Consider the following 25,218-nt stretch of genomic DNA (forward strand, 5'->3'; position numbering starts at 1 on the left):
TTTAAATATGTATAGTTAAATATATAAATAAACAAAATAACACATTGGATTTCGTAAAAAATCAAATGTACCAAGTATAATAAAGCGAAGGAAGTATCAAGAATCAAAATAACATTAAATTACGTAATGTAGCAAGCATAATGGAAACAAAAAAGTAATTCCTCCGTTCCGCAATACTTGTTAAATTTGACTATTTATGCAATTCACTATATTAATTTGTTCATTTATATATTAAAATACACACATATAAAAATTATAAAAACTTATTATTATGAAAGCATGCAGTTAGATGATTCAAACGAGATCTTGATATATTTTCTCATACCCATTAACCACAATATATCAAATAAGCTTAAACTATAAATAATGTGAAAAACCATTATGTAGCGAGTATTTTAAACTTAATTAAGGCTGCTAAGTGGCATGATCATGTGAACCCCACAACATGATCTCCTTTTCCAAACTTACGTGTTAACTTTGTTTTTACATACTTTAATTAATTTTTACTTTTTTTAATTTTTCTTTTTCTTGTCCACCCCCAAGTTCCATACTCTACCCTATAAGAATACATTCACCACCTTACCTCTTTCCCCTTTTCCCTCTCTCACCTCTCAACCCCCTTCATTTACTTTCCCTTCTTTTCCTTCCGTCTCCCTTAAGTTTCCTCCATGAATCCCCATAAACAAACTCTATTCAAAGCCGCCAATAATCCAATGAAACGCAGCCCATCAGAGTTAGTCCTAGAGGCTCTTGTCAATAACAAATCAATGGCTACTATCAAAGATCATCATCATGATCATCATCATGATTATCATATACCTCTCTTTGACACTAATTATAACTATTATCATCATCATAATCATCAACAGCATGATGTAGCCGATTTTTTTGATCCAACGGCTGGTGTTGCATCAGCTGATGAGCATCTTACTTTTGACTTTAAGACTCAGGTTTATTTCTCTCTCTTCTTTCTCTCTCTTTATAACCTGTTTTTCTTTGTGAATTTTCTCTAACGTTTTTTTGTAAAGACAACATCGGATATTTATAGGAGTATATTTTTAGTGCATGGCATTATAATAATTGTCTTCTTTGCCCTTACACTTCTACTTTTAGTTTCTTGCCTTTTCATTTTTAACTTTATTTTTATTTTATTTATTTTTATTTTATTTTATTTATTATATTTATTTAATTTATCTTATATGAAAAGATTTCAAGGTAAAAATAATTAATTTTGTGACGAGTGGAGTAACTTTTTCTGAACGCTTAATGTCTTGCATGTGGTACCTAACTTTACGTTGCCTAATAAAAGTACGTTCTTTTTTATTTTATTTTTTTACTTCCTTCATTTCTTTGGAGGAGTAGTTCATTTTTTTCATTATAGTCGGTACATTCACTTTTTTACGTCATGAAATATAATTTTGATTATTTATATTTTAGATTACAATAAATAAAATTTATAAAATTAAAATATTATAAAATATACGATTAAATAATTTTAATAAGTTTTTATTTAACTATTTTTTTATATATTAATCGTAATTTATAAAATAAATTTAAAAGATAAATGATACCACTAAATCTAATATGACAAGTATTTAATAACTGTTAAAGTAATTGCTAGTTGCTAAATTATACTCTCTTTGTTATTTAAAGTTATTTTCATATATTATTTATCACAAATTTTTTAAAAAAATAATATTTTAATATTTTAACAATATTTATGCTTTCATATATTTTATACTAATTTCATTTTAATATTTTTATATTATTTATAACTTTCTAATAAAAATATTTTTTAATAGTTATAGTCTCATATTTTTTAGTAACTTTTTTTAATTTCTTTAATGTTTATAATGATTATTATTTTTAATTAAATTTATTATTATAAAATAATTTAATCACTGTATCAAAATTTTTATTTTTTAAATTATCGTGAATATTTCTTAGAGTAACTTCTCTAAGAAATGGTATGAGTATTTGTTATATTGATTTTATATGCAATTTAATGTGTTATTTTTTTATTTATTTATATTAAATTAAGTATATCTATACATATCTAAAAATTATAAAACACTATTATTAAAAAGGTACGCAATTATACCCAAATAAATTTAAGTGAAATTTTATCATATTAAATACTAAATTAAGAGCGCTCCATGTTTATATCGTTAATTATAATTAACGTATGCATTTTTCCTTATTCTAACAAACAGTTTTAATTATTAGGAAATTTTTACCCCCATTTGTCGTAGATAATCCTAACTTTAAATTATTTTTTAATAATTTAATCTTTGCCTTTAGTTTATTGTTAGCATACTAATTGAATTTACTGTTAGTATACTAATTGAGTATGCTGATAGCAAACTAAGGGCAAAGGTTGAATTATTATTAAATATTAAGATGTGCTGATAGTAAACAAGGGACAAATGTTAGATTATTAAAAAATAATATATTGATAAAATTATTCATAGTGAATTGGTAAATAGTTAGATTATTAATATCAATTTTTCTCAATTAAGTTCATTGATAAATCATTCTGCTAGGCGAATTACACAGAGTTTAATCTTCATCTTATATTTTGAAACCTCCACCATCAGTTTAACTTTATTTTATTTGATTAGACGGTTTCTTATAATATAAGAGCCACAAACTCAAATTCTATGAACCATTTATTTTAAATTTGAATATTTAGCCTCATATGTATGAGAAAGTATATGTTCATTTATAATACAAGTTTAAAAGGAGGAATAGGAAATAGTATGCCACGTGAATTATCTTTTTTTCATTCTTATTTAAATTCATTTTCTAGATTCTAATAATATATTCATATTGTACGCAATTAATTTAAGTTAGAATTACTTATTTTAATTTATTATATCACTTTTCAATAAATATCTATCTGACCACTTGTGATCAATCCCTGTAACTAAAAAATTTAAGTGCTGATCATCCTGTCTTTATTTTTATTTATGTAGCTATGAATATCAATTTGTAAACGTTCCAACAAAATTGTTTTTATGTAGCTATGAAAGAACATATTGAGACACAAATTATCAAATTTAATGTGTATCAAATATATAAAATGATATTCATCATCAAAAAAGGTTATACATTAATAAAAATAAAATGTTCACCAATTAACACATAATTTTGTCATGATTTAACATGCTCATTGGTTTTTCTTTTTTGTCTTTTTTTTATTTTAAAATTCATATAATATGATATGATATACTTCTATGTTCCATAATAAATAATAAAATCAGTCAAATTTATTAACAGTATGATAATGTTTATGAAGAGCATAATGATTTTAAAAACTCACAAGTAAGAGCATGATAATTTTTACGGTCGTTCTTCAGCGCAATTGTAGCATATATGAGACCTCCATGAGCCCAACCTAATAAGTTTTTCAATATTACCAAAAATTAAATCTTAAATTGCCCGTTTTCTAATGTAAAATGACTATTTTAGTACTTAAATTGTCAATTTTAAGAATTAATCTATTATTTATTTTTTTAACATTTCAAACAAAGAGTCTATAATGTATTTATATTCTCGTAGTATGTATTAAAGTGTTTATTTATTTTTGGCCACGCTCTCCTTTACGGGTATGAGTTGCCGCCGTCTTTCCCTCCTCAGACCCTGCCCTTAATTTTTCTAAGAGCCGGATATACTGGGTAGGATGATGATGATGATAGTATGTATTAAATGAACCATTTAGCTCAGGTATAATGCGTCTTTCTGTGAGACTATCTCATACAATAATTTTCTTTTTTTTATATAATTCTTTCCAATCCAAATTTAAAACTTAAAAGGCCAAATTTAAAATAAGGTTTAAATTGGTCTTTTACGTCTTGAAATTGGAAAATTTTTTATAAAAAAATTAGCATACCAAATTTACAAATTAAAACCAAATCGATTTAAGTCTTGAAATTGGTCTTTAATTCTAAGATTTGACATTTTAGGTTTTGAATTTGATCTTTTAAGTCATTTTTATTATAGAAGTGTTAAAAAAAATTTAATTGGGTCCTGAACTATTTGGCTCATTTATGAGTGTTCTAAGGATTGAAGTCGATAGCTTAAAAAATTAAATTAAGACTTTGGAGAAGGAAAATTGAAGCTTGGAGTATGGGTTTTAAGTGTTAGATTTGGCTTTTTAAGTTTTAAAATGTGTATTTTAAAGCTTAAATTCGACAACTACAAAATTTTTTTAATCGCACACATGAGGCCGAATATAAGTTTTTGTATATAAGTTTTTGTGTAATTTTTATGGACCAGATTAGTTTCAAAAGTATTACATGAGGTTAAAAACTAATAAGAATCAATATTGGTGAGAACTATCTTTTTGAAAGTTTAAGAAAATATAGGATGTTTGTTTGATTGCCTTTAAATTCCCATAAAATTTCAATTTTTGGGACATATATTTATTTACATATTTTTAAGTTTAATTTCTATAAGCTGGATATATCAAATATGATGATAATAATTTGTTGAACAATTTCTCTCAAAGAGAGTTGTCAATAAATCCAAATTATTGTGTTAAATCAAATCTTTATATCAACCGCATAAGTTCGGCATATATAATCCAGTCTTTTGAAGTTGGAAGAGGGTAAACAATACTTCTTTATCTCACAAGAATTGTTACATTTGGCTATTTAATATGAGAGACTTTTTGGTAAAAAAATAGCAATTTAAATGAACGGAGAAGTAACTTTTTCGTCATGCTAGTTATTCTCAAATAAAATTTATGAATTTTAGTGTCAACCTTTAACTATAATTTTGCGTCGATTTATGTAAAAAACATATTTATCTGGATAAATTCGTCTCAAAATATGCTTTTTAAATATCAATTATTTAAAATTCTTTAAAGTTTACAATTAAAATTATTTGATTTTTAAGTTTGTATTGAGATTTGTAAAAAAGATGAATGAGAAGAACAAATGAAAACAAAGTGATATTTTACAAAACAAAAAAGAAAAGGATAGAAAAAGAAGTAGCATGACTCGTCTTCTACGATTGCCCAAACACAGTTATAAATTACTCTCTAATATACTAATTTACTGTTTTATTTGTTTTTGGCACTATTTATTAATTATTCTAAATTTATTTTATTTTTAATTTATATATTAAAATATTTATTAATATTATTGTGAAAATATAGTCAAATAAAATTTTATTTGATTCATCTCATATAAAATTTATTAATATTATATTTCTTGATAATTTTTAACTAAATAGATTAAAAATATTTATTTCGATAAGTTTGCAAAATCAAATTCGTAGAGTTTGATGGATGAATATGGGCGACAGTTAGAAAGTGTGTAGAGATAAGATAACCCTTATTTAAGCTCTTTCAACATAAAACAAAGAATACAAAGGTAAACATGACTAAAGTCTAAAGTAGATATAATTTTCAAGTTTCTTTATATCTTAGTGCTTGTTTCTTTATCTTTTTTCATTTATATTTGAGAAAAAAAAATTAATTTATAGTAAAATGTTTGATTGTGGCTATAATAGCACTAAGTTTTTTCCATTCCTTTTTATTTTCACCAAATATTTTTTTAGATATAATTTTAGAGGAGTTATAAAGGTTTAAAGTAAACTACTCTAAATTTAGGGGTTAGATACTAAGTAACCAAACATTTCAATTCTTGATCACTTAGTAATAAAAACATTAATTTTGTCACTAACATAATCATTATTATATAATATATAAAAGTGTTGTATATTTTGCTGATGACTTTTTCCTTGTATTTTTTTTAGTTTTTAATTTTTGATTTTTTTGTTGGGTTAAACAGCAAAAAGTATTTAGTAAATGACTTTTAATAGCTTTTAAGCCAAATTAAAAAACCGATAGTAGCATTTACATTGGCTTTTGGCTTTTTTACTCACTTTTTGTCCTAATAAACAGCTGACAACTACTAAATAGTTTTCGTCAAACATCTCCATAACAACTTTGTTTAAACGGCTAACTTATCGATCAATACTTTATGATGTCAAATTAGTCAAAAATTTAACCAACAACTTTATCTAACGATCATTTATCAAATAAATATTATGAAAAATAGTTGGGTTGCCTTAATAAAGGTTGGCCCTTGAATACTTAGCTATGAAGAAACAAAGAAATTGGAAAGTTTGAAAAGGATAGACTCTTAAGATGAATAGGACGTAAAGCATAAAGTTACAAATGAAATGAAAAAACACAAATGATATAAATTTGTAATGATTGAAGAGTTATAATTATACGACTACTAAGTAGTATTTCTTTGTGTTGGACCCGACCACGTTAAATGGGTCAGCCTTAGCCTAATGATTTGCGTACACAAAACATCCAACTCTATTTAAAGAACCTTCCCATATACATTGGGTTAATATGTGAGTTTGTGCTAGATCTTTTGTTTTTTCATATTATTGCAAGATTTTTCAATGCCTTCAGGTATGGATCGGACCCTTAATACTTCTATAAGAATAATTTTTTTATGTATTCAACACATGTTTATAAATTTTACTTTCTAAATTGAATGAGCTTATAATCATGGGCGGAGTTAAGTGATTCATTCGGGTCATCGGGTCAATTTCAAATCAAGTGTTCAAGTCGTTTTAAAATTGGGTTTTTTGTCCACATTGATTTTATATAATAGAAATTCATTTTGAAATTGGATTAAGTGGGGCGTGGTTACAAACTCGGGTAAATATCGAATCGTCGGGTTTGTGTTTTTGGCAAAGATACACAATAATTTATTAGGAAATGTTTATTTTTCACTTTTTGGCAATCTTGGGGCCTAAAACACTATAAATTAATATTTAAGGCACCTCAATTTAGAAGTTATGTGCACATGGTCCGAATTCTGAAACACTATACATAGATACTATCTTGGCTTGTTGATTTTCTTTTGTGTGCTTAATTAATACAATGAGATTTGAATGATTAAATATATATATATATATATATATATATATATATATATATATATATATATATATATATATATATATATATATATATATATATATATATATATATATATATATATATATATATATATATATATATATATATATATATATATATATATATATATATATATATATATATCATGGTGATTTGAAGTAAACTTATGACGTTTAGTTGTGTGTTCATAAACAAAAAAAGCAGGACACAATCAATAGCTTTGGTAGTGGTGGAACATTTGATCAGCAAACAGTTTCATGGCATCAGAACTTGACCCCACAACAGTCATGTCCATCTGCAACTATTGATTCCCAATCATCTATATGTGGTATGTATAAATAGTGAAGTGCAATGGTCTCATCTATCCGCTATCTGTCCCCCTGGACCCTGAATTTGTGCAGGGTATTGGGCTAATGACTATGATCATGACCGGTGTGACATTTAATTTCATTGGCATTGATAGTATTTTCGTTATACTGGTGCAGCTGGTAGTCCAACTTCGACTCTTGTTTATAAGCCGAAAGTAGGAGATAATCAAGGAAGTTATTCATCAGAGGATGATGAAGGCGAGCTTGAAGCCGGTCAATGTGAGCAGAGTGATGATCCTCTTCAAGTAAAGCGCCTTCGAAGGTGATTTATTATAAGATCAACGCAAAATTGTGATGATTTTTAACTGCGTGTGTGTAATTTTCGTATTTGGTTATAATTGTGCGTGTATTTCACTCAAATTGAGGGGCTACTTTCAATTGAGATTTTCTCATGATGAGGGTATTGATTTGCCTTCTTTTCTACCCTTCCCAGACCATGGCTTGGGCAGAACTCATTGGAATGATGATTGATGATGTGTGTGTATTTCAGGATGGTTTCAAATAGGGAGTCAGCTCGTCGATCTAGAAAAAGGAGACAAGCACAACAACAAGAATTGGAGATGCAGGTTACATGCTCATCATCTAATCTATCCTTTATGGTGTTGAATTGAAGTAAACATTGCTGAATTTGAGTCCTTTTTTGCAGGTTGATCAACTCAATGTGGAGAATAGTTCTCTTTTTAAGCAGTTGAATGAAGCAGCTCAGCAGCTTAGAGAAGCCACAACAAACAATAGAGTACTCAAGTCGGATGTTGAAGCTATGAGAGCCAAGGTATATATACGATACTGTTAAGAAACGAACTTTAAAGTCTAAGCTGATGGTTGAGACCTCAATATATTTAAAATATATTCTATCACGGCACCTCACATAAAAGCCCTTTGAGCTAGAAATATGAATGCAGCACAAGTCTCTCATACTTAGCTTTATAATTCCATTTGAATTGAATTTGTGCTTGGGCTCTGATACCATGTTAAAAAACTGTTTCAACCAAAAATTTGACTCCAATTTATGTTATAAACCATCAAATTCACCTCTCATCAATTGTTGCATATGAATATGTTTCATTAGCATACTATGTTTAATGTTATATTACTAACTTTTTAATTAGATTAGTAATTACTTAAACATATATATGATGTATGATATTGCAGGTGAAATTACTCGAAGACCGGGTGACTCGAGGCACTTTAAACCATATTTTACAAACAACTCTTAGTTCTCCATCACCCCAATTGGCAGCTAGTGCACAAAACTTATCTCGGATGGTGAATGCTATTGCCCCAACGATGATGGTGCAAGGGCAAGAGACATCTTTCGATGGGGCATTTCCATGGCCGAATTCCAGCATTGAGAACGAAAATAACATTGCAAATTTGCATGATAGCAATGCCACGAGTGGAAGCATAGCGAGTAATAACACAATTAGTGGTGTTAGTTGTGTGACCGGACTTTGGCCTTGAGATTATCGATTTCGAGTGAATTGTTATGTCAACCAAGTACTTGAAGGAATTTTGTGTTCTAGGAAGGCCATAAATTTAGAGGGGTTGAATAATCTATGTAGGCTTGTAAGTTACTTCAAGTAGTTGTTATTATGATTTCAAAGAAATAGTGCTTTCTCTGTTTCAATTATTTGTTACACTTTGATTAAAACTATAAGAGCTTTTCGGTCAAAGTGGAACATACAAATTGTAACAGGGAAAATTGTCGTTATTATAGTTGTTGTTGTGTGATGCATATTCTAAATGGAGTATTGTTATTAATAGTAAATCTAGGAGTATTTAGAAGTGGATGCTTAATTTGGTAATTGGTAATTTTAATTTCCATCGTAAGGTTTGATTTGTGTACCATGGATTTTGAGAATTTGATAAATATAATTATCGTACATTTGTACTTGTACTAGTATAAGAAATAAGGACATGTTCTAATAATAAAGCAGGATTAATTATTTCAAAAGGGGCCAAAATTCCCCATTAATTTTTATTTGTAATCTTAGTTCAATGAAATTTCTTAAGGGTATACATAATGTAACTTCAAATCAACCTCTTGTAAATTGTAGACCTTTATCGGATACGTGACTAACTATTTCAGGTCGAGGCCATGGACAATATCTCTTCTTATTTAGCTGAAAAAATATTTGTGCTCTTGGAAGACTGAACAGTCTGCTCAAGTTCATAAGTTCTGCCCTTTGAAGATTGCTCATAGCTAATTGAAATTTTAAGAAAAATATTTCCTTCTATTTGAAAATGCACATTTTATCTAATTGTACATAATTAAAAGTTACTATATCTTTGAAGATTGCTCATAGCTTATTGAATTATTCAAACTTTAATATATCTAATTATACATAATTAAAAATTAATATCTTGTAAATTATACATGATTAAAAGTTATAAAAAAGTTAAATTTAGTGAAATTTGAATTAAGGCAAATTAAAAATTCTCATTTTAACTTATGGATTAGAAATTCTGTACAAATCAAAATTAATGTATGACTAAAACTAAATGTAGAGCATAGAGAAATACAGTATATAATATAACACAAATTGTTGTGACAAATGATCTCTTTGAAAAACACATTAGATATAAGGGCTAAATAGTCTAATTAATACAAATTAAAAAGAAAATAAGAATGTGAGTTTCTTGTTTTGAAGTTATCTCTTTGAGAGACGGTCTCTCACAAGAGTTGAACCAATTTGGAATGGTTCAAAGATAACTCGTATAAGAAACAAGGTTGCAGAACAAAGCAAAGGAACTGGCAAAACATCAGCACAACAAAGTCTGACAGAAACTGGCAAACAGCTAACCTTGCAGACCTTGTCCAAATTAACCAAGAAGGATTCAGAAGCCGTGGAAGGTGAAATTGGAATCTTGGTACATGGACCTTCGTACCTTGGCCCAAGAACATTACTGTACATCGCAGACAACCCACGAAAATCAGTGGTGAAGGTCACCCAGTCAACAGATAGTCCAAAACAGAACATAATAGAACTGTTGGCATCCACTGACCAACAGACCTAGCGAGGCCTGACCAGAGCGTATCTTAAGGCTTGCTGGATCACCAAGGGTAAAAACGGAATCTTTGCACTACAATCTTTCCTCCAAGGCTCACAACCAACTTTATCAATTTCTGCAAAGACTCTAGAAAACAGATGGAAGATCGCCTGGTTAACGAATGCCTGTCAAATAATCATACTGCATAATTTAGCTTAGCTATTCTTTTTTTTAATGTGCACATGTTTTGCATGTGTCTATTAATGACCGTTATATTTAGTTTTTTTTTGAGCCATTAGAAACCTCATTGTATTTCCCCCATCCCTCAAGTCTATATATAGATGGCCTTAGCCTTGTGAAAACTCACTTTTGAGATTTCAGAAATAACAACACAATGGATTTCATTCCTTTGTTCTTCCTTGAGTTTGTATGTACATTCAACGATCTTGAGTAGTGCAAGATCATCACCTTTTGCAACTAAAAGTACTCCTTGGTTGTAATTAGAGAATTATTGGCCTTGGAGGATCAAAACTCCTAGTCTTTCGATTTAAAAATCACCCTTGTAGTATTATTTTGTTTGTTGTAAAGGCATTCACTGTTTTGATTGTGTTTGGGGTTTGTTGGCTATCAAATTGCGAAGGATTGAAGGCTAGTTTATCTCTTCACGTTGCATTGAAAATTTCCATCCCAAATTCAGTCCAAGAGTAGCTGTATAATATAATGGACATCTTGAAGGTTTTGTACTTTTCTGTTTGACTAGGCTCATTTGGGTATCAAAACAACCTCGTGCAAATGGGGCTCAAGTAGCTTGCGAGTTGCGAGATGACACAAGGCAAATTTATTAAAAGACCTACTTCGTTATCTTCCATAGTAGAAATTTAAACATACTCAAAAATATACATCATCATCATAAGATCTACAAGGTGCCACGTGATAATTTAACAGAATAATAATAATTAAAAGAAAACAATATACCCACAGGCCAAAAGCAACACAAGTCTTAATCATAGTACAAGAGATCATAATCTAGGCCTCCACAGATCAAATATGCTCGTGGAATTAAATATTATCACTAAGCACAGCTATCTACTAGTATATAATCTAATACTTTTGTGGGATAAACTTACAAACTCAAAACCTGAAATATTGGGGGTAAACAACATCGTTCAAGCAAAAAAAAACCGACGCCGTGACAATAATTCACAAAAAAATTCAACTAAGACAGATAACTCAAATTTTGCCTAAATGGAAACCTCGTGGAAATGATTGATGCAGTATACATTAATGGCTCTGAAATCTCCCAAAAACACTTTGTTTCTACCTGCATTAGGAAAAGATACTTAATATGATGTGGGATACCTCAAAGGATGACTTGTTCGAACTTCAAAATCAACCAAACACAAAAGTGGATTATGCATCAGGAAAAAGAATGTGAAGCAAGTACACGTAAAAAAAGTAATATCTTCTCAAGGCAGTGGAAAAATGGACAGTCATGGAACCTCATGTGGAAAACGTACTCCCTCTATCCTATTCATATTGCTGCATTTCCACCAAAATGCTAAGATTTGCCTTAATTTTGAGAACCTTAACTTTTTAGTGGTGCAGTAACTTGACTTGAGGGGGTTAGGTAAATCTTCTTTGACAGGTTGGAAATGGAATCAAATAAGCAAATCCATTACCTAATGTTTCCATACTTCGCTTCCTTTACTTTGTTACGAGAATGACAAGGGAAGTAACAAATAAACAGGAAAACGCATTCTCATACCCTTGTTCTTCTTTATACCAAACAATTAATAATGATAATAGTACTTGACAATATCAACACCCGTATTAAAGATTTTCCTTTCCATTTCAAATCAAACACCCCTTAAAATTATACAATTTGTAAAGAAGCAATGAATATGATATTAGAGCGAAGATGGATGTGGCCATAAGTTGTAGACAGAATTTTTACAGACATGAACAGAAGACCTTGCGCACAATAATCCAACATGTTTAATAAGGGAGTTGCTCAGCTGCTAAATGGGGATTATCCAAGATGTGACCCACATAATTAAGTGTGGGTAGCAGATATGAGCGGTTGCTGAAATATTATGTGAATAAGGCGTACCCCTGAAGCTAAGAGGCAAGTTTTATCGGATGTCCATCAGAATAGCGCTACTATATGAATTAGAATGTCAGGGCTTTTAGAAAGGATCCTTGTAGGAGTATAACTTGAGGCATTGAGTTCAAAACGAAGATATAAAAAGGGCTTTAAGAGTCGCATAAATCAAAGAGAAAACAAAAGAAAACCATTTATAATAGTTTGGACCCATGCCAACACGATGTACTAGTGAATCAATACGATAGAAAGTTGCAAGTCCGTGGGCTTCAAAAAAGGGCAAGGAAAATCAAGATGACCATGAGGAGTGAGATCAAGGCTAGACAAAACAAGGGTTTGATCTCACTCCTCCACTTTGCCCTCCTCTGAATCCACATTTCCTTAACCAAGAGATCCTTCAGTCCAATAAGAAAACACACCTAAACCAATGATAAAAAAATACTCAAATGGTAACTTAAAAGAACCTTAATAAAAGAACCTTAATATCCTCAACTTTACATTGACAAATAACAAAATATTGGTGTTAGTGGATACTATACATGAAGTGATGAAGCAGAGCACTAAAACAAATGTAAACTTTCTACAGGTTGAGACTAATAAATACACTAGGTACATGGGCCTCCCTACTCCCATCAACCTCTTTTATTAGTGACTTGTTAACCCAACCTGTTAACTTACCCATAATTTATTTTACCCCATAACTCTGTTAAATTTTACATTCTTTCAAGAAGGTTTCTTGTCAATGCTTCATTGTCAATAGTATTAAGTTTCTCGTCCCTTATCTATGAAAATACTGCAGAACTCAGTAGTGTAGACAAAATTGGCTGTTAAAGACAGTAGAGCACGACATATTTCCTTGTCCGGGCAACAAGGGAAAAGAAGCAATCAACACTTGCGGACACAATCTAAGATAGTGGGCATGGGTAAACTTACATATTTATATTTGAGGCCAATCTGCTCAATAGCATCATCAAGGGGCCAATGGAGAGCATCTCGACAATTTTCATTAAATTATCAGAAGCCAACATGAAGGTTCCAATTCATATTATTTTTAAAGGACTAAATTAACAGAAGACACATCTGTAGTTTGAGAAAGATACAAGAGAGAACTCGACACAGCATAGCATCAGGAATGCTTTTGCTTGCCACCCCATTCAAATGCAGGGTTTATACTTGCCATTCAAGTGTCCATTTGTGATCGAAGAGTCTTTCTCATACATTTAGTTTTTAGAAGACCCATATATCCTGCCAACATAAGAGATGGTTTTTCTTACCAACCCTTAAATTGTAGAATATATTGTTTCCACTGAGGCTTCCAATAAAAAATTGAAGAATCTCTGAGGCACTTACTGTCATTATATATCTATTTTTAGAAGAACCATATATTTTGCTAAAGGCTATTGCTCAATTGAGTTGATCAATTTGAACGGTAACAGGTGGAACAGCCATCAAAAGCAACAACAGCGTATTTTTGAAGAATTTCCAATAGCAACAAGAATTGGACTTAAAGAACAAACAATACAAATTACATTACATTTCAATAAAAGCACATAATAAGTAGGAGTAGCAGCATACCTCAGAAAAGCCAAAGATCAAAGCAAACTAGACCCTAAAGATCTATTTGTCTGAATGTCCCCTTTTACCCTTGCGACGTCCATGATGCCCGTGGGAATGTCGAGCAGGCTTTGTAGATTTTTTGCTGCACCAAACAAGTCAAAGTTGACGGAAAACCAAACTTCAGCTTTATGCAATGTATATTTTCAATTTGATCTAGCTTTTAACTTTCTCGGATTATTCTTTAGAGTGAAAGACTATTTGCAACTTACCAGAACATTGCCGAGCAAATTCTAAATACAACAATGACAGGAAGGGCCAAAAGAGCAGAAGCCTAAAAGGAAAGGATTACCAAAACATTATAATTATGGACTGACAGACTGGGAAAACAACAGATAAGAATGATATTTACCACAAACCAAACCAGCTCCTTCGTTGCTAAATGTCTTGTGACCTCATGCTGCTTCAGCTTTTCATGAACCGTAGTTTGTACCTAGCAATTGCATTACACTGATTGAAACTCCTTTTCCCTTTTAAGTATTAGAATAGCAAACTACATCATACAGCCACGCTAAAAGGAAAAATAGGGAAAAAAAATGACAAGCACACAATATTAGTAAGCTTAACGAGCACAGGCGGTTGAAAGGCAAGTGATTACTGGAAATTGACTACTATCAGCTACACAATATCACAACTAGTGCTTCAACTGTAATATAAAATGGCAGATTGCAAACTCAATCTCACTTCAAAATATGTCCAGAGGGTCAGTCATCATATTTCATTTTGTAGGTAATACAATTCATCTATTATCTATTAACGTAAAGTACAAAACCACAGATCACTTCGATTATGAACGTCCAAGGAAATTGCTTCTCTTAAGTTGTACATCGGATAATAACTAAAGAAACAATACTCATCATGCATGTTTAGGCAGCTTTCCAGCTTCAATATGATATCAAGTAATAATAGTTGCCTGAAAGACCTAACAAGTCAAACATATATTCCATTGAGGTACCTGATTATGATATACAGTTGCCGATTCAAGAAATTTCCCATATGCATGAACTGCCTTCTTAGTATACGGATTCAAGATAGTCCTAGCTTTTTCGACATGAGGTTTTGCCACAGTGGCAGCCTGATCAATGTATGGCTTACTAAATTTCTTCACTTCCTGTCATAAGAGAAACTCTTTTTATCCTGTCCTATCTCTGCACAATAAACTTTAAAAATATATGTATTACATACCTGATAATAAGGGTCTGCCAACTCTTGTACATTAATGATGTGTGGCTTGACAGCATTTTTAGATGCTTCAAATGCTTCAGCAGATTTTTCTGTCAGTGTCTGCACATGCGGTTCTACATATTCCGTTACCAGCACCCACTGCTCCTTCATAGCTGGGACCAATTTCTTCAAAATTCAAGTCAAGTTATAAGCGTCAAATTTAGATATAGGTATAATCACATTGACACGAAGGAAGACTTCTCAAACAAACGTGATAACTCATGAATAAAACTTGTTAGTGAACTGAAAATATTTATGATAATGTATGAAATTATACAAATGAGACTTATAAAGTCATAAACACAATGATTTCCATGTATATTAAAAGATCGCTTACAGTTTTAATAGTTTCAATATGAGGTTGAGCCCATTTTTCGGCTTGATCCTTCTTCTCCAAAGTCTTGAAAAACATTATGCAACCAGTCAGTTTTTGTATAAAACTTATGCGTCAAATACTTATAATTACATAAATATCTTTAGCACATATTATCAAAATCACTATAAGAGGAAATCAGAACAAGTGATTATAGAAAAATAAATAAAAATCAATCAGTGTTACCTTCTGAATCAAAACCTCCATGACAGGTTTTCCATGATCATTCCATTCCACCTCTATGAAGGACTACAGTAGATGAGTGTTAATAGTTAGTAAAAACCAAAACATATTACATATTATGTAGAATGAGGACAAACCAAAAATTGCAATTTACCCATGAGCGAAGCAAATGATCTAATAGCCATGGTGGAAGCCAAGAACCATGTACCTAACCAAAGATAACACTCATTAGTCAGTAATCATTGGTCCAAACAATCATAAATGTTATGTATACCATGTACAATTTGCAGCGTCAAAGCTTCTGATAAAGAAGTTATTTGTTACCAATAGTTGATCATTTTCCTCTAAGTCGAACTTTTTGTAAAAGTGATTACCAAAACATACAATACTACTAAATCCAAAAAGAAAATTTTTTTAAAGGGTCTCACACAGTAGCTTTGATCTTTTAGTCTCTTGAACTTTTAGTATCTTTAAAATTCATCAAAGATGGAGATGTTTATACATTCACAAAAACACGCTAACTTATCTCACACTTATTTGGTATAACATAAATTTGCAAATATTATACAGACAGTGAACTTTTGAGAACTGTCTCAAAGATCACGTTACAGTAAGCATTATAGGCACTGAAACATAGTGCAAAAAAGCAATTTTGGTGGAAATTATGGAATCGGTCAAGGTGATACACTAACGAGTGGGATGCAGTTGTCAAATAGCGAAAATCATCGCCCGCATCCCCATATCGAAACCGTATTGCAACTGTTTCTTAGCTAATTATAACTGAAATATAGACAAAGACAACCACAAAGGCACAAAACCAGCTGCATAAACCACGAAAGTACCCGCATCCAAGAATTTAAACTATGGGTAGTCATTCACCAACTACTAGACAAGACCATGAGACATGACTTAAACCGACATCAAACACAATTTATTATAGCTTTACAATGCTAGTAGTAGAGGTTCAAAAACTAAAAGAATGGCACACAACAATAATCTAGTGTGAACTAAGCTTTGACACACACTAAACACTACATAGAACAAGGTCTATATTCTATAATATACATAATCCTTGTTTATCAAAGAAAGCATAAGTGTGTTGAAGTTTAAACAATTCCATAATAATTAGAAATTCTGAACTAACCTCCATCAACTCCTTACTTCTTGACGTGGCCTCTAACTTGGCCTTCATCATCTCTTCCTACATAGCGTTTCCGATCAAAAGAATAACAAATCAAGAACATGCTCAGGTATATCAACTCATGTTCAAGATAAATAAAAAAGTGTGAAACATTATACGTATCAAAAACTATTTACAAAAATATAAATTATAAATTGAATTAAGAAACCTCTGCCACTTGAAGGGCACGCTCAGTTTTACGTATTCTGCTCTTCTGTTCCTCATTTATCTTCTGGAGCTGCATAAAGATACATAAAACAGAATATTAGAAAACTGTGTCAAACCTGAGAAGTACTATGATCTAAAGTACTCAGCCATCTTATAGTTAGTCATCTTAAGAGTCACATGTGTAACTTAAAATATTTGGCATCCTACATATGAGCACACCACATCCTTTAAAAAGTTCACAAAAAGGAGGTCTTAACCCGTACTTGAGCAGTTATTTCAGTTCAACTAATCTACTAGTATTTTCCTAATCTGGAAAAAAGGATTTAAAACATTTTTATAAAAAGGACAAAATATATTGGAAAAAAAAACTTTGTTTATAAGAAATGTAAAATGTCCAAAAGACTAGAGTACAAGTTTGGAACCACAGTAAGGAATTTTTAATTGTCAAAGAGAGTTGATGAAAAGATTGATAAAAACACACAAGTAAACGACAAACAAAGCAACAAGTGTATGTTGCAAGATTGCAGCCTTTAGGTAGTAGAAAATTAATAGTAACATACTTAAGCTTCTTCCCCACCTCGTAAAAAATACAAATAGCATTCATAATCAAAAACAACTGCCCAATGTCTCATCTGTAGTGTTTAGTATACTCATATAAAGGCAGCTGACAAATTTGAAGCCAATGAACTAAACTCAAGCACTAAACACTGTGGTAACAAATCACATCCAAAGCATCAATGAACCTGTTATTGATTAACAGAGAGAAAGAAACCTTAACTATGGACAATATACAGCATTACAACAGTACCGCCAGTAAAAAGCTTGAGCATAGTAAGTAAAGTGCCCGACTGATCAATGATTGCTATTGATTCATCTTTCTCTAAAAATACAACCCCTTCATTGCAGAAAATTTTCACCATATGGTATTTAATTATTAACTAAGTTGATCTTCCATATTACTTTTGGTTTGTCCTAATTTAGTAGCTACATATTCTTTTTTGATTGTCACTAAGTGATATTTGATTATTAACTAAGTTGCCCTTCCATATTACTTTTTGGTTGTCCGAATTTAGTGTCCACATATTTCTTTTTCATTTGTCCCAATTTAGTTACAACATTGCCTTTCATTGTAGGGGTATGCTAGCCAACCCTAAAATAACCAAATTTACTTCATCGAAACTTACTTCAATGCATTCTCACAATTTATTCCACTAAATAAAAAACAATTTAAGTCATTCAAACTTCCCACCCTAATCCCACATTCCCACCTAAAAATAAAAAAAAAATAAAAAAAATAGAAGAAAACAAATCAAAATTATTTATCAACTGGGGTGAACGAAGCACAGAAGCTTCTACAAAGACACGCACTAAAACCCTCTTGCCGCCAAGCACGAAAGTCCTCAATTAGTTCTTGAAATTGTGGGGAAGAAAAAATTGTAAGGCCAAAGTTTACCCAAGAGTTTCAAAGTTTAGAGGGGGATACTTGAGGGAAGCTATCTGAATCAGACGAGTGATAAGCTAGTTAATTCGATGTTCACTGTTCACTCTTCACATTTAAAAAAGGAATAAAATAGACAAAAACTCGTATCTAAACTTCAGCTGACAATTAGTTAAATGAAATGAAGATGAAAATGATACTGTAATTTTCAAAAAAGTTAGGATCACAAAATATTAGCAAGTTCACCTATGTGCTTGTTTTATATGTGCTTGTTTCATGTCCGATTTAGCCACTAAAATAGGAGTACCTTATCCAATTTCGAACTCAGCTCCTGAATCTTGATCTCAGATTCTTTTGTTCGAGCTTCCAAGGCCTCCTTTTCCTTTTTCTGTCCTTCAATTTCCCTCTTCAATTTGTCAAACTATGAAGCACAAGGTGTTGTTTGTTAAGTATTAGATACAAGACCAATGATTTATAGAATTTCCCTTAAAATTGCTACCTGCTTCTGCAATTCACTTGCACGAGCATGCGCCTTCCCGACCTGTTCCTCAACATCTGATGTACCCTTTTTCTAAACCAAAAGTAATCAAAACAAGAAAAAAGTAATAAATAATATGCTCAAATTTCTCCAAAATAACCTCAGCATGATCCAAACCAACTACAGCAAGCCACAGACATCATATCAGACCTGAGCAGCCTCTATCTCGCTTTGCAATAACGCAACAGTGTCCGACTTCTCCTGAACAACAGTCTCCAATTGTGCTATTTTCTCATCCTTTCTTTTTATATTAGTACTGCTCTCATCAAGGCGAGCCTCTGCAGCATTCATAGATCACAAATAATAAATAACAAGGACACAAATGCAGAACATTACTCAAATTACAATGACAATGCTGATTAAACTTGAATCTCGTGGAATAGCAATCATCATGCACTCCACGATAAGGGATCCCCCACGATAATGATAATGCAGATTAAACTTGAATCTCGACAAAAATCAATTAGTATTATCATTTCAATCTAAAATTAAGGTTCAAAACCCAAAAAAAAATCATCAAGATTAATTCAACATTGGTTCAATTGAGAAAACACAATTAGCATTCAGCAAGATTCAAATCAAACGCAACTAACATTAAAAGACCAAAATTTAAACTTTAATATACTATCAAACATCTACAAATGACTAAATTCAAAAAAAGAATCAAAATCAAACAGATACTGAAACAATTTCAAACCTATGTACAACAGTGGCTACATTACTGAATAGTGAATACTAAAAACATTAATCAAGATTTCAAAAAGAAGAATCCGAAAGAAAACCTAAAATTTGGATCTTGGACTCAAGTTGTTCGAATTGGAGGTTAAGAGCGGAAGAATCATCCTTAGAATCCGATCGAACTTCCTCGATGACTTGCGAAGCATCAGAGTTGGCAATAACGGCGCTGAAAATCAGCGAAAACAGCAGAAAAATGGACAAAGGAAGAAGTTTAAAATCCGCCATAGAAGAGAGAGAAAAAAGAAAGAGATTTCAAAGCATAGAAAGAGCTTCGAAATCCCCGAAGAAAAGCAGAGACGTGGTTGAATGACGAAAGGGGATCTAGGTTTTTATACTACAATATGTCGACTTTTTATTTGTTCCTTTTTTTGATTTTATTTTATGTGTGATGTGATGTGTCAATTGCAAAGGGTGTGGGGTGTTTGTGTTTAAATAAATGACAACTATGTCCGTCTCTCCAAGTCTCCATGTATAAAAATACCTGTTTTATTTTCTTATTTGGTCAAGTCATCTTAAATGTCATTCCTATTTTAAATATGTTACCTTTATTAATTTACTCCTACTAAACTTAACTTTTTCACAACTTTACATCTACTAACCCCACTTTACCCCTATAAAAATTTACTTTTTTCTTTCATATGAGGTTTCATTTGACCACCTAAAAATGGTAAAAAGTCAAATGGGACTCATCGAGTAATATAAATAATGATAATTGTAAACTAAAATAATCAAATCAATCAGTATTTTATTTAAATATTTGCAGTTGGGGAGAAAATTCAAGATAAGTAGGGAAAGTAGTTGGAGATCGAATCTTTGTAATGGTTTGTTGAATGTTGAATCTACTACTTTTGGATTTTCCATATTTTCCATGATAAAAAGCAAATTCAAAAGCCTACAAAAGTTGGTAGACGTTTTTTGATATCTTTCATCATGCATTCATGTTTAGAGTGAGCCATCTAATGTAGCTTTTTTAGTTAACAACTCCTTATATGCTCGTGCCATATATGATATACAACAAAAGTAATAATTATATTAGATGATTAGAGTTGTTTAACTTTAATTTGATTAGATAAAATTGAGTATAACTTTATACGACTGAAAATAACTCTTATAAAAAAACTAAATCAAATTGACAAGATATTTTTATACACACATCATGAATTTCTAGTGTGCTGATGTTGCACAAAATTATTACCTGAGAGATATATAGCACTAATATTGCCACAATGAAACCAGAGTATTATTCTGAGTAGGACATTAAAACTGTTAGGAATAAATTACGTAGCCAAAAATCCAACATGTTTTAGCAACCATATTAACTACAACTCGATAATCTACCTCATGGCTAAATATTGACAGAGTAGATTGTCGCTTAGCTAACCAAGACACAAAGTTATCACCAAGGTAAACACCATACGCAAATGTGAAATGACAAGTATCAGGGTAACCCGCCCAATCAACATTAGTATAGCAAATGAGAGAACAAGAGGCGGGAGCCGTCTGGTAGCGACCAAAGTGAAGAGTACCCTAGATGTATCTTATAGTAATATATTTCACAGCGTTTATATGACTTTCATGATGCGGATCATGCTTGTGAAGACCAATTTTTCGCATCGCATTAGAGATATCAGGACGAGTAAAAGAGAGATATTGAAGTGCACGTATTAGATGATGTGCAAATTTTATTTAACCGTAAGTACACGGTGTACTTGTGGATGCGGGTCAAATACAAGGCTAAGACAAAGGACTCCCTAATTTCTACTAACTATATTGCTCAAGGAGAAAAAAAGATTGATTAGTTGTTGTCTAACAAACTAAGAATGCAAAGAACATTGGATTATATCTATATGATGAAGAAATCTAGGGTGTCGGGAATCCCCTAAAAAATTCTTGTATGATCAAACTTCAATCAGTGTTTATAAAAAGTCGGATTAATTATGAAACAGTCGTATTGTTAGAAGATTTCATTAGTCGTTTTTAGCGCCTAATTTTTTTTCTTATATATTTGTTCGTTACTAATTATAATTTAATTAGTGATGGTAGTAATTTGAAAAATCTCTACGATGATAAGAAACTTGTTAATTCGTAACATGATTATGAATCGTAACAAGTAACGTAAACTTTGGAGGTAAAACTTAAAGTTGAGCAACTACCCATAACAGTTCAAAAAAAATTTAATTATTACCCAAGCATATTATATAACCATGATGGGAGTAAATTAAATATTTCTCACATATACAAGTGATTTTTAAACATGAAGTACAAGTTACATAACTTGTTACATGTACAACAATTTTTACCCAAACTTTAAACTATCTTAGATAAACCTTTCTTATACCATAATAGACCAAATTGAGGACAAAAAACACTCCAAATCAGCCCCAAACAGCAGCTAATATAGCTGTCCCAAATCCCCTTAGTAGCTCCTTGTTCACTTACACACTCAAGCCAATCACACTACCCAAAACCCCTTTTGTTCTACCCAAAGCTTGTGCATCATTACAAGCATGCAAGAGGCAAATATTTGAAGCAAAAGCACTCAATTTTCTGAATTATTATTCAGCCATAAATCCCAACAAATTGCTCCCAAGTTCATCCATGAACAAACACTAGAATCCTCTAAACATTCAATAACTAAAACACCTTCTTTTCTCATCAAATGTTCTTCAAAAACCCATCTAAAACTTCTGAAAATTTATGTTTATAAACTCAAATCTCCCATAAAAATAATCTTCATCTTAAGAGCTTTCCATAGACACCAAATTTGAAGAAATCCACCAAGTATAGATTGAAGAGTTGGAGTTGAGACTTGAAGGGCAAGGACCCGAAGTTAGAACCACATCTAAGAACGCGTAGGAGCTTACGTGGGAGCTTACGGAATAATTATATAGGCTTGGAGTCGAGGTATGTCACATGGGGTGATTTTTAAAGGATTTAAGAACAAGTTGGGAAAGTTTGTGTATAAACTTTTTTTAAAAAAAAAAAAAAAAAAAAAAAAAATTCCCAAAGAGAAGTTCTTAAATCTTGAAAGATGATGTCAAAATGATAAATTTGAGTATGAAATAATTTATTACATGTATTATTATTGTGGGCATCATGCATGTTGATTTTATAAATTATTGTATGTTTAAAGGCATGTTTAACACTACTTTGTGAAAGTTATTGTGATGGAAATGATTATATGAATTTGAAAATATTTGAAATTCATTTTAAAAGAAATTTTCAGTAGCTATATGTTAAGAAAATTTCTTGGATATTTTTTTTTTGAGATTATTCGTTAAATTGATATTTTAATGGATTTTAAGGTGTTAAATACTCTTATTATAAAACATGGTATTAGATGAACTCTTCATCATCAAAAATAATTAATAAAAATATATTATAATGTCTCCAACAAGATTTGGCCAGAATATATTTAGTTTGGAATTTTTTTTTTAAAATTTTTGAATAATCGTTAAATTGTTTAACGGTAAATTGTAAAATGGTAAAATATAAAATAATTACCAAACAATGACATATGGACTTGAAATTTTTATCACATACTCATATGGACAGTAGGTAAAATTGGTAAGAGTTTGGGAAGGTTTCGTTGACATTTAAGGACCTTAATAATTTTTACTCGGTTATTAATAATCGGTAAGTTTGAAAACGGTAAAATACAAAATAAATACTAAATGACGTCTTTTGGACATGAAAATTTTATGAGGCACTTATATAAGCAGTAAATACATGTTCAAAAATTTATATGGATTTTCGTGACCATATATGGACTTAAATAAATTTTATTCGATTTATCGGTAAAATAACGATATTAATTATTAAAAATATTCCACATGATTTTTAATGGTTATTTAAAATTTTATACCCCTTAAAATAGCTTCTGAAATATCATATAAGTTTTTATAATATTTTATTCGGACTCAAATAATTTTAAACCTATTTTATACTATTTATCGATAAAATGTCTATACAAAATAATAAAACATCATACATGAGTTTTATAAGTTCAAATGGCCTAATAAACATATTATATGACTTCTGGAACATTGGTATAATTTTATAAAATAAATTATTAATTATTTACTAATTTATCAAAATAATAGAAAATGTTTATTTATTAGAAAGTGTAATATTGTTAATTAAATTTGGGTAAAAATAAACCTATATAAAAAAAATTATAATTATATTAATAACCTACTGCCTCATAGTATAAATTAATTTTAAATGAGACGGTTTATAAATTTTACGGATTTAAGAGACCATTTAAATAACAGTAAATACCCAAATTGTCGAAAATAATTGTAAGATCGTTATAAATACGCATAACCCATTATAACTTGATGGGACAAACTTAAATTCATTTTAAATAAGGTATTATAATGACTTGATTAATTTGGGCCTTGTTGGAGAATTAATATGTACTTTGTAAATCAATTATCGATTTTATTACCGGCAAAACTATCTCGTATTTAAGAAAATAGTGTTTTATGAAATCTTCTGTATTAATGATTTTATAGACTTATGAATCATATTCTAGTTGTTTTGAATGAATTTCAAAACCCTTTTAAGTTATATTTACTTTAAGAAGGATTGGAACAAAACATTTTAGTGGTTTCCTTAAAAAAAATCGTATTGATCTTTAATCACTTTTTGTTACTATGAATTTCCATACATGCTAGTGATGCCCCAATATAATACAAAGGTTATGTTTAATGATATGATTATGCTAAGCATGTTTTACCCATGTGGGAAATATTATGATTTGATTTTGCTAAGTTGCAAATAAAGTATGTTTTGCTATGTGCAAATAAAAGATGTTTATCATATGGAGAAAGTTAATATTTTTGACTTTCAAATGCTATTAAAATTACAAGATATATATTATGTACAAAAAAAATGTTTTAGCCTAAATGGCGGGTACATATGCCACAGCAAATGTTGTGTGCATGATTAAACGGCTCACCAATGCTGAGCGCGTATTGTTCACAATACCATTGTGTTACACTTGCCGGACATGTCGCGGACGGTAGACCGACTACCAAACGAGTCACAGGATGACTCACAGAGTACCCATGTAAACTTATGATATGAGTTTGAAATTGATTTGGATCCATTGAGATCTTATGATTTATAATGAAAAATGAGAATTTTAAATTACTATAGAGCCATTGAACTTCATTTGAATCATAATATGATTTATCAAATGAAAAAGCATATTTCAAAATGAATTTACTCAAATAAAAAAAAAAAGAAAGATTTTAAAAACTTGTTTGACGGACACCAGTGTGTTTATACTCAGCCTTTTTGCTGATACTATGCTTTGTATGTTTTTCCAATGGTTTTGTTTTTA

General features: G+C 30.6%; 2 protein-coding genes across 3 annotated transcripts; one reads left to right on the top strand and one right to left on the bottom strand.

Annotated features, from left to right (window-relative positions):
- Positions 1-439: 439 nt before the first annotated feature.
- LOC130797782 (bZIP transcription factor RISBZ4) lies at positions 440-9,295 on the top strand. 2 transcript variants are annotated; one of them, XM_057660530.1, is made up of 6 exons: positions 440-950; positions 7,157-7,280; positions 7,438-7,582; positions 7,811-7,886; positions 7,967-8,092; positions 8,473-9,295. In XM_057660530.1, the coding sequence occupies exons 1-6, from the start codon at positions 669-671 to the stop codon at positions 8,779-8,781; spliced, it is 1,062 nt and encodes a 353-aa protein (XP_057516513.1). In that variant the 5' UTR covers positions 440-668; the 3' UTR covers positions 8,782-9,295. The 2 variants fall into 2 exon arrangements, with proteins under 2 accessions (XP_057516513.1, XP_057516512.1); XM_057660529.1 differs by having other exon boundaries at positions 583-950; positions 7,154-7,280.
- A 1,947-nt stretch (positions 9,296-11,242) lies between these two features.
- On the bottom strand, positions 11,243-20,259 carry LOC130797783 (uncharacterized). The gene is made up of 15 exons (XM_057660531.1): positions 19,913-20,259; positions 19,281-19,408; positions 19,092-19,163; positions 18,900-19,013; positions 17,156-17,224; positions 16,951-17,007; positions 15,961-16,014; positions 15,810-15,872; positions 15,588-15,650; positions 15,212-15,376; positions 14,978-15,137; positions 14,379-14,455; positions 14,239-14,300; positions 13,988-14,111; positions 11,243-11,632 (listed from the first exon to the last, which is right to left on the bottom strand). Exons 1-14 carry the CDS (start codon positions 20,091-20,093, stop codon positions 14,030-14,032), a joined length of 1,347 nt encoding a protein of 448 aa, XP_057516514.1. The 5' UTR covers positions 20,094-20,259; the 3' UTR covers positions 11,243-11,632; positions 13,988-14,029.
- Between the last annotated feature and the right edge of the window lie 4,959 nt (positions 20,260-25,218).

This window comes from Amaranthus tricolor, chromosome 13 (genome assembly GCF_026212465.1).
Source record: "Amaranthus tricolor cultivar Red isolate AtriRed21 chromosome 13, ASM2621246v1, whole genome shotgun sequence".
NCBI classification, from domain to species: Eukaryota; Viridiplantae; Streptophyta; class Magnoliopsida; order Caryophyllales; family Amaranthaceae; genus Amaranthus; species Amaranthus tricolor.

Bases quoted from the DNA above. Each gene is read 5' to 3' on its own strand.
- LOC130797783 (XM_057660531.1), bottom strand. From the start codon at position 20,093: ATGGCGGATTTTAAACTTCTTCCTTTGTCCATTTTTCTGCTGTTTTCG. The intron at 19,164-19,280 runs GTCTGATATGAT...CTTTTGGTTTAG, and splicing joins GCGAGATAGAGGCTGCTCAG to AAAAAGGGTACATCAGATGT. The intron at 15,651-15,809 runs GTAACACTGATT...ATGTTTTTCAAG, and splicing joins TGGAGGTTTTGATTCAGAAG to ACTTTGGAGAAGAAGGATCA.
- LOC130797782 (XM_057660529.1), top strand. From the start codon at position 669: ATGAATCCCCATAAACAAACTCTATTCAAAGCCGCCAATAATCCAATG. The intron at 7,887-7,966 runs GTTACATGCTCA...CCTTTTTTGCAG, and splicing joins AACAAGAATTGGAGATGCAG to GTTGATCAACTCAATGTGGA. The intron at 8,093-8,472 runs GTATATATACGA...ATGATATTGCAG, and splicing joins TTGAAGCTATGAGAGCCAAG to GTGAAATTACTCGAAGACCG.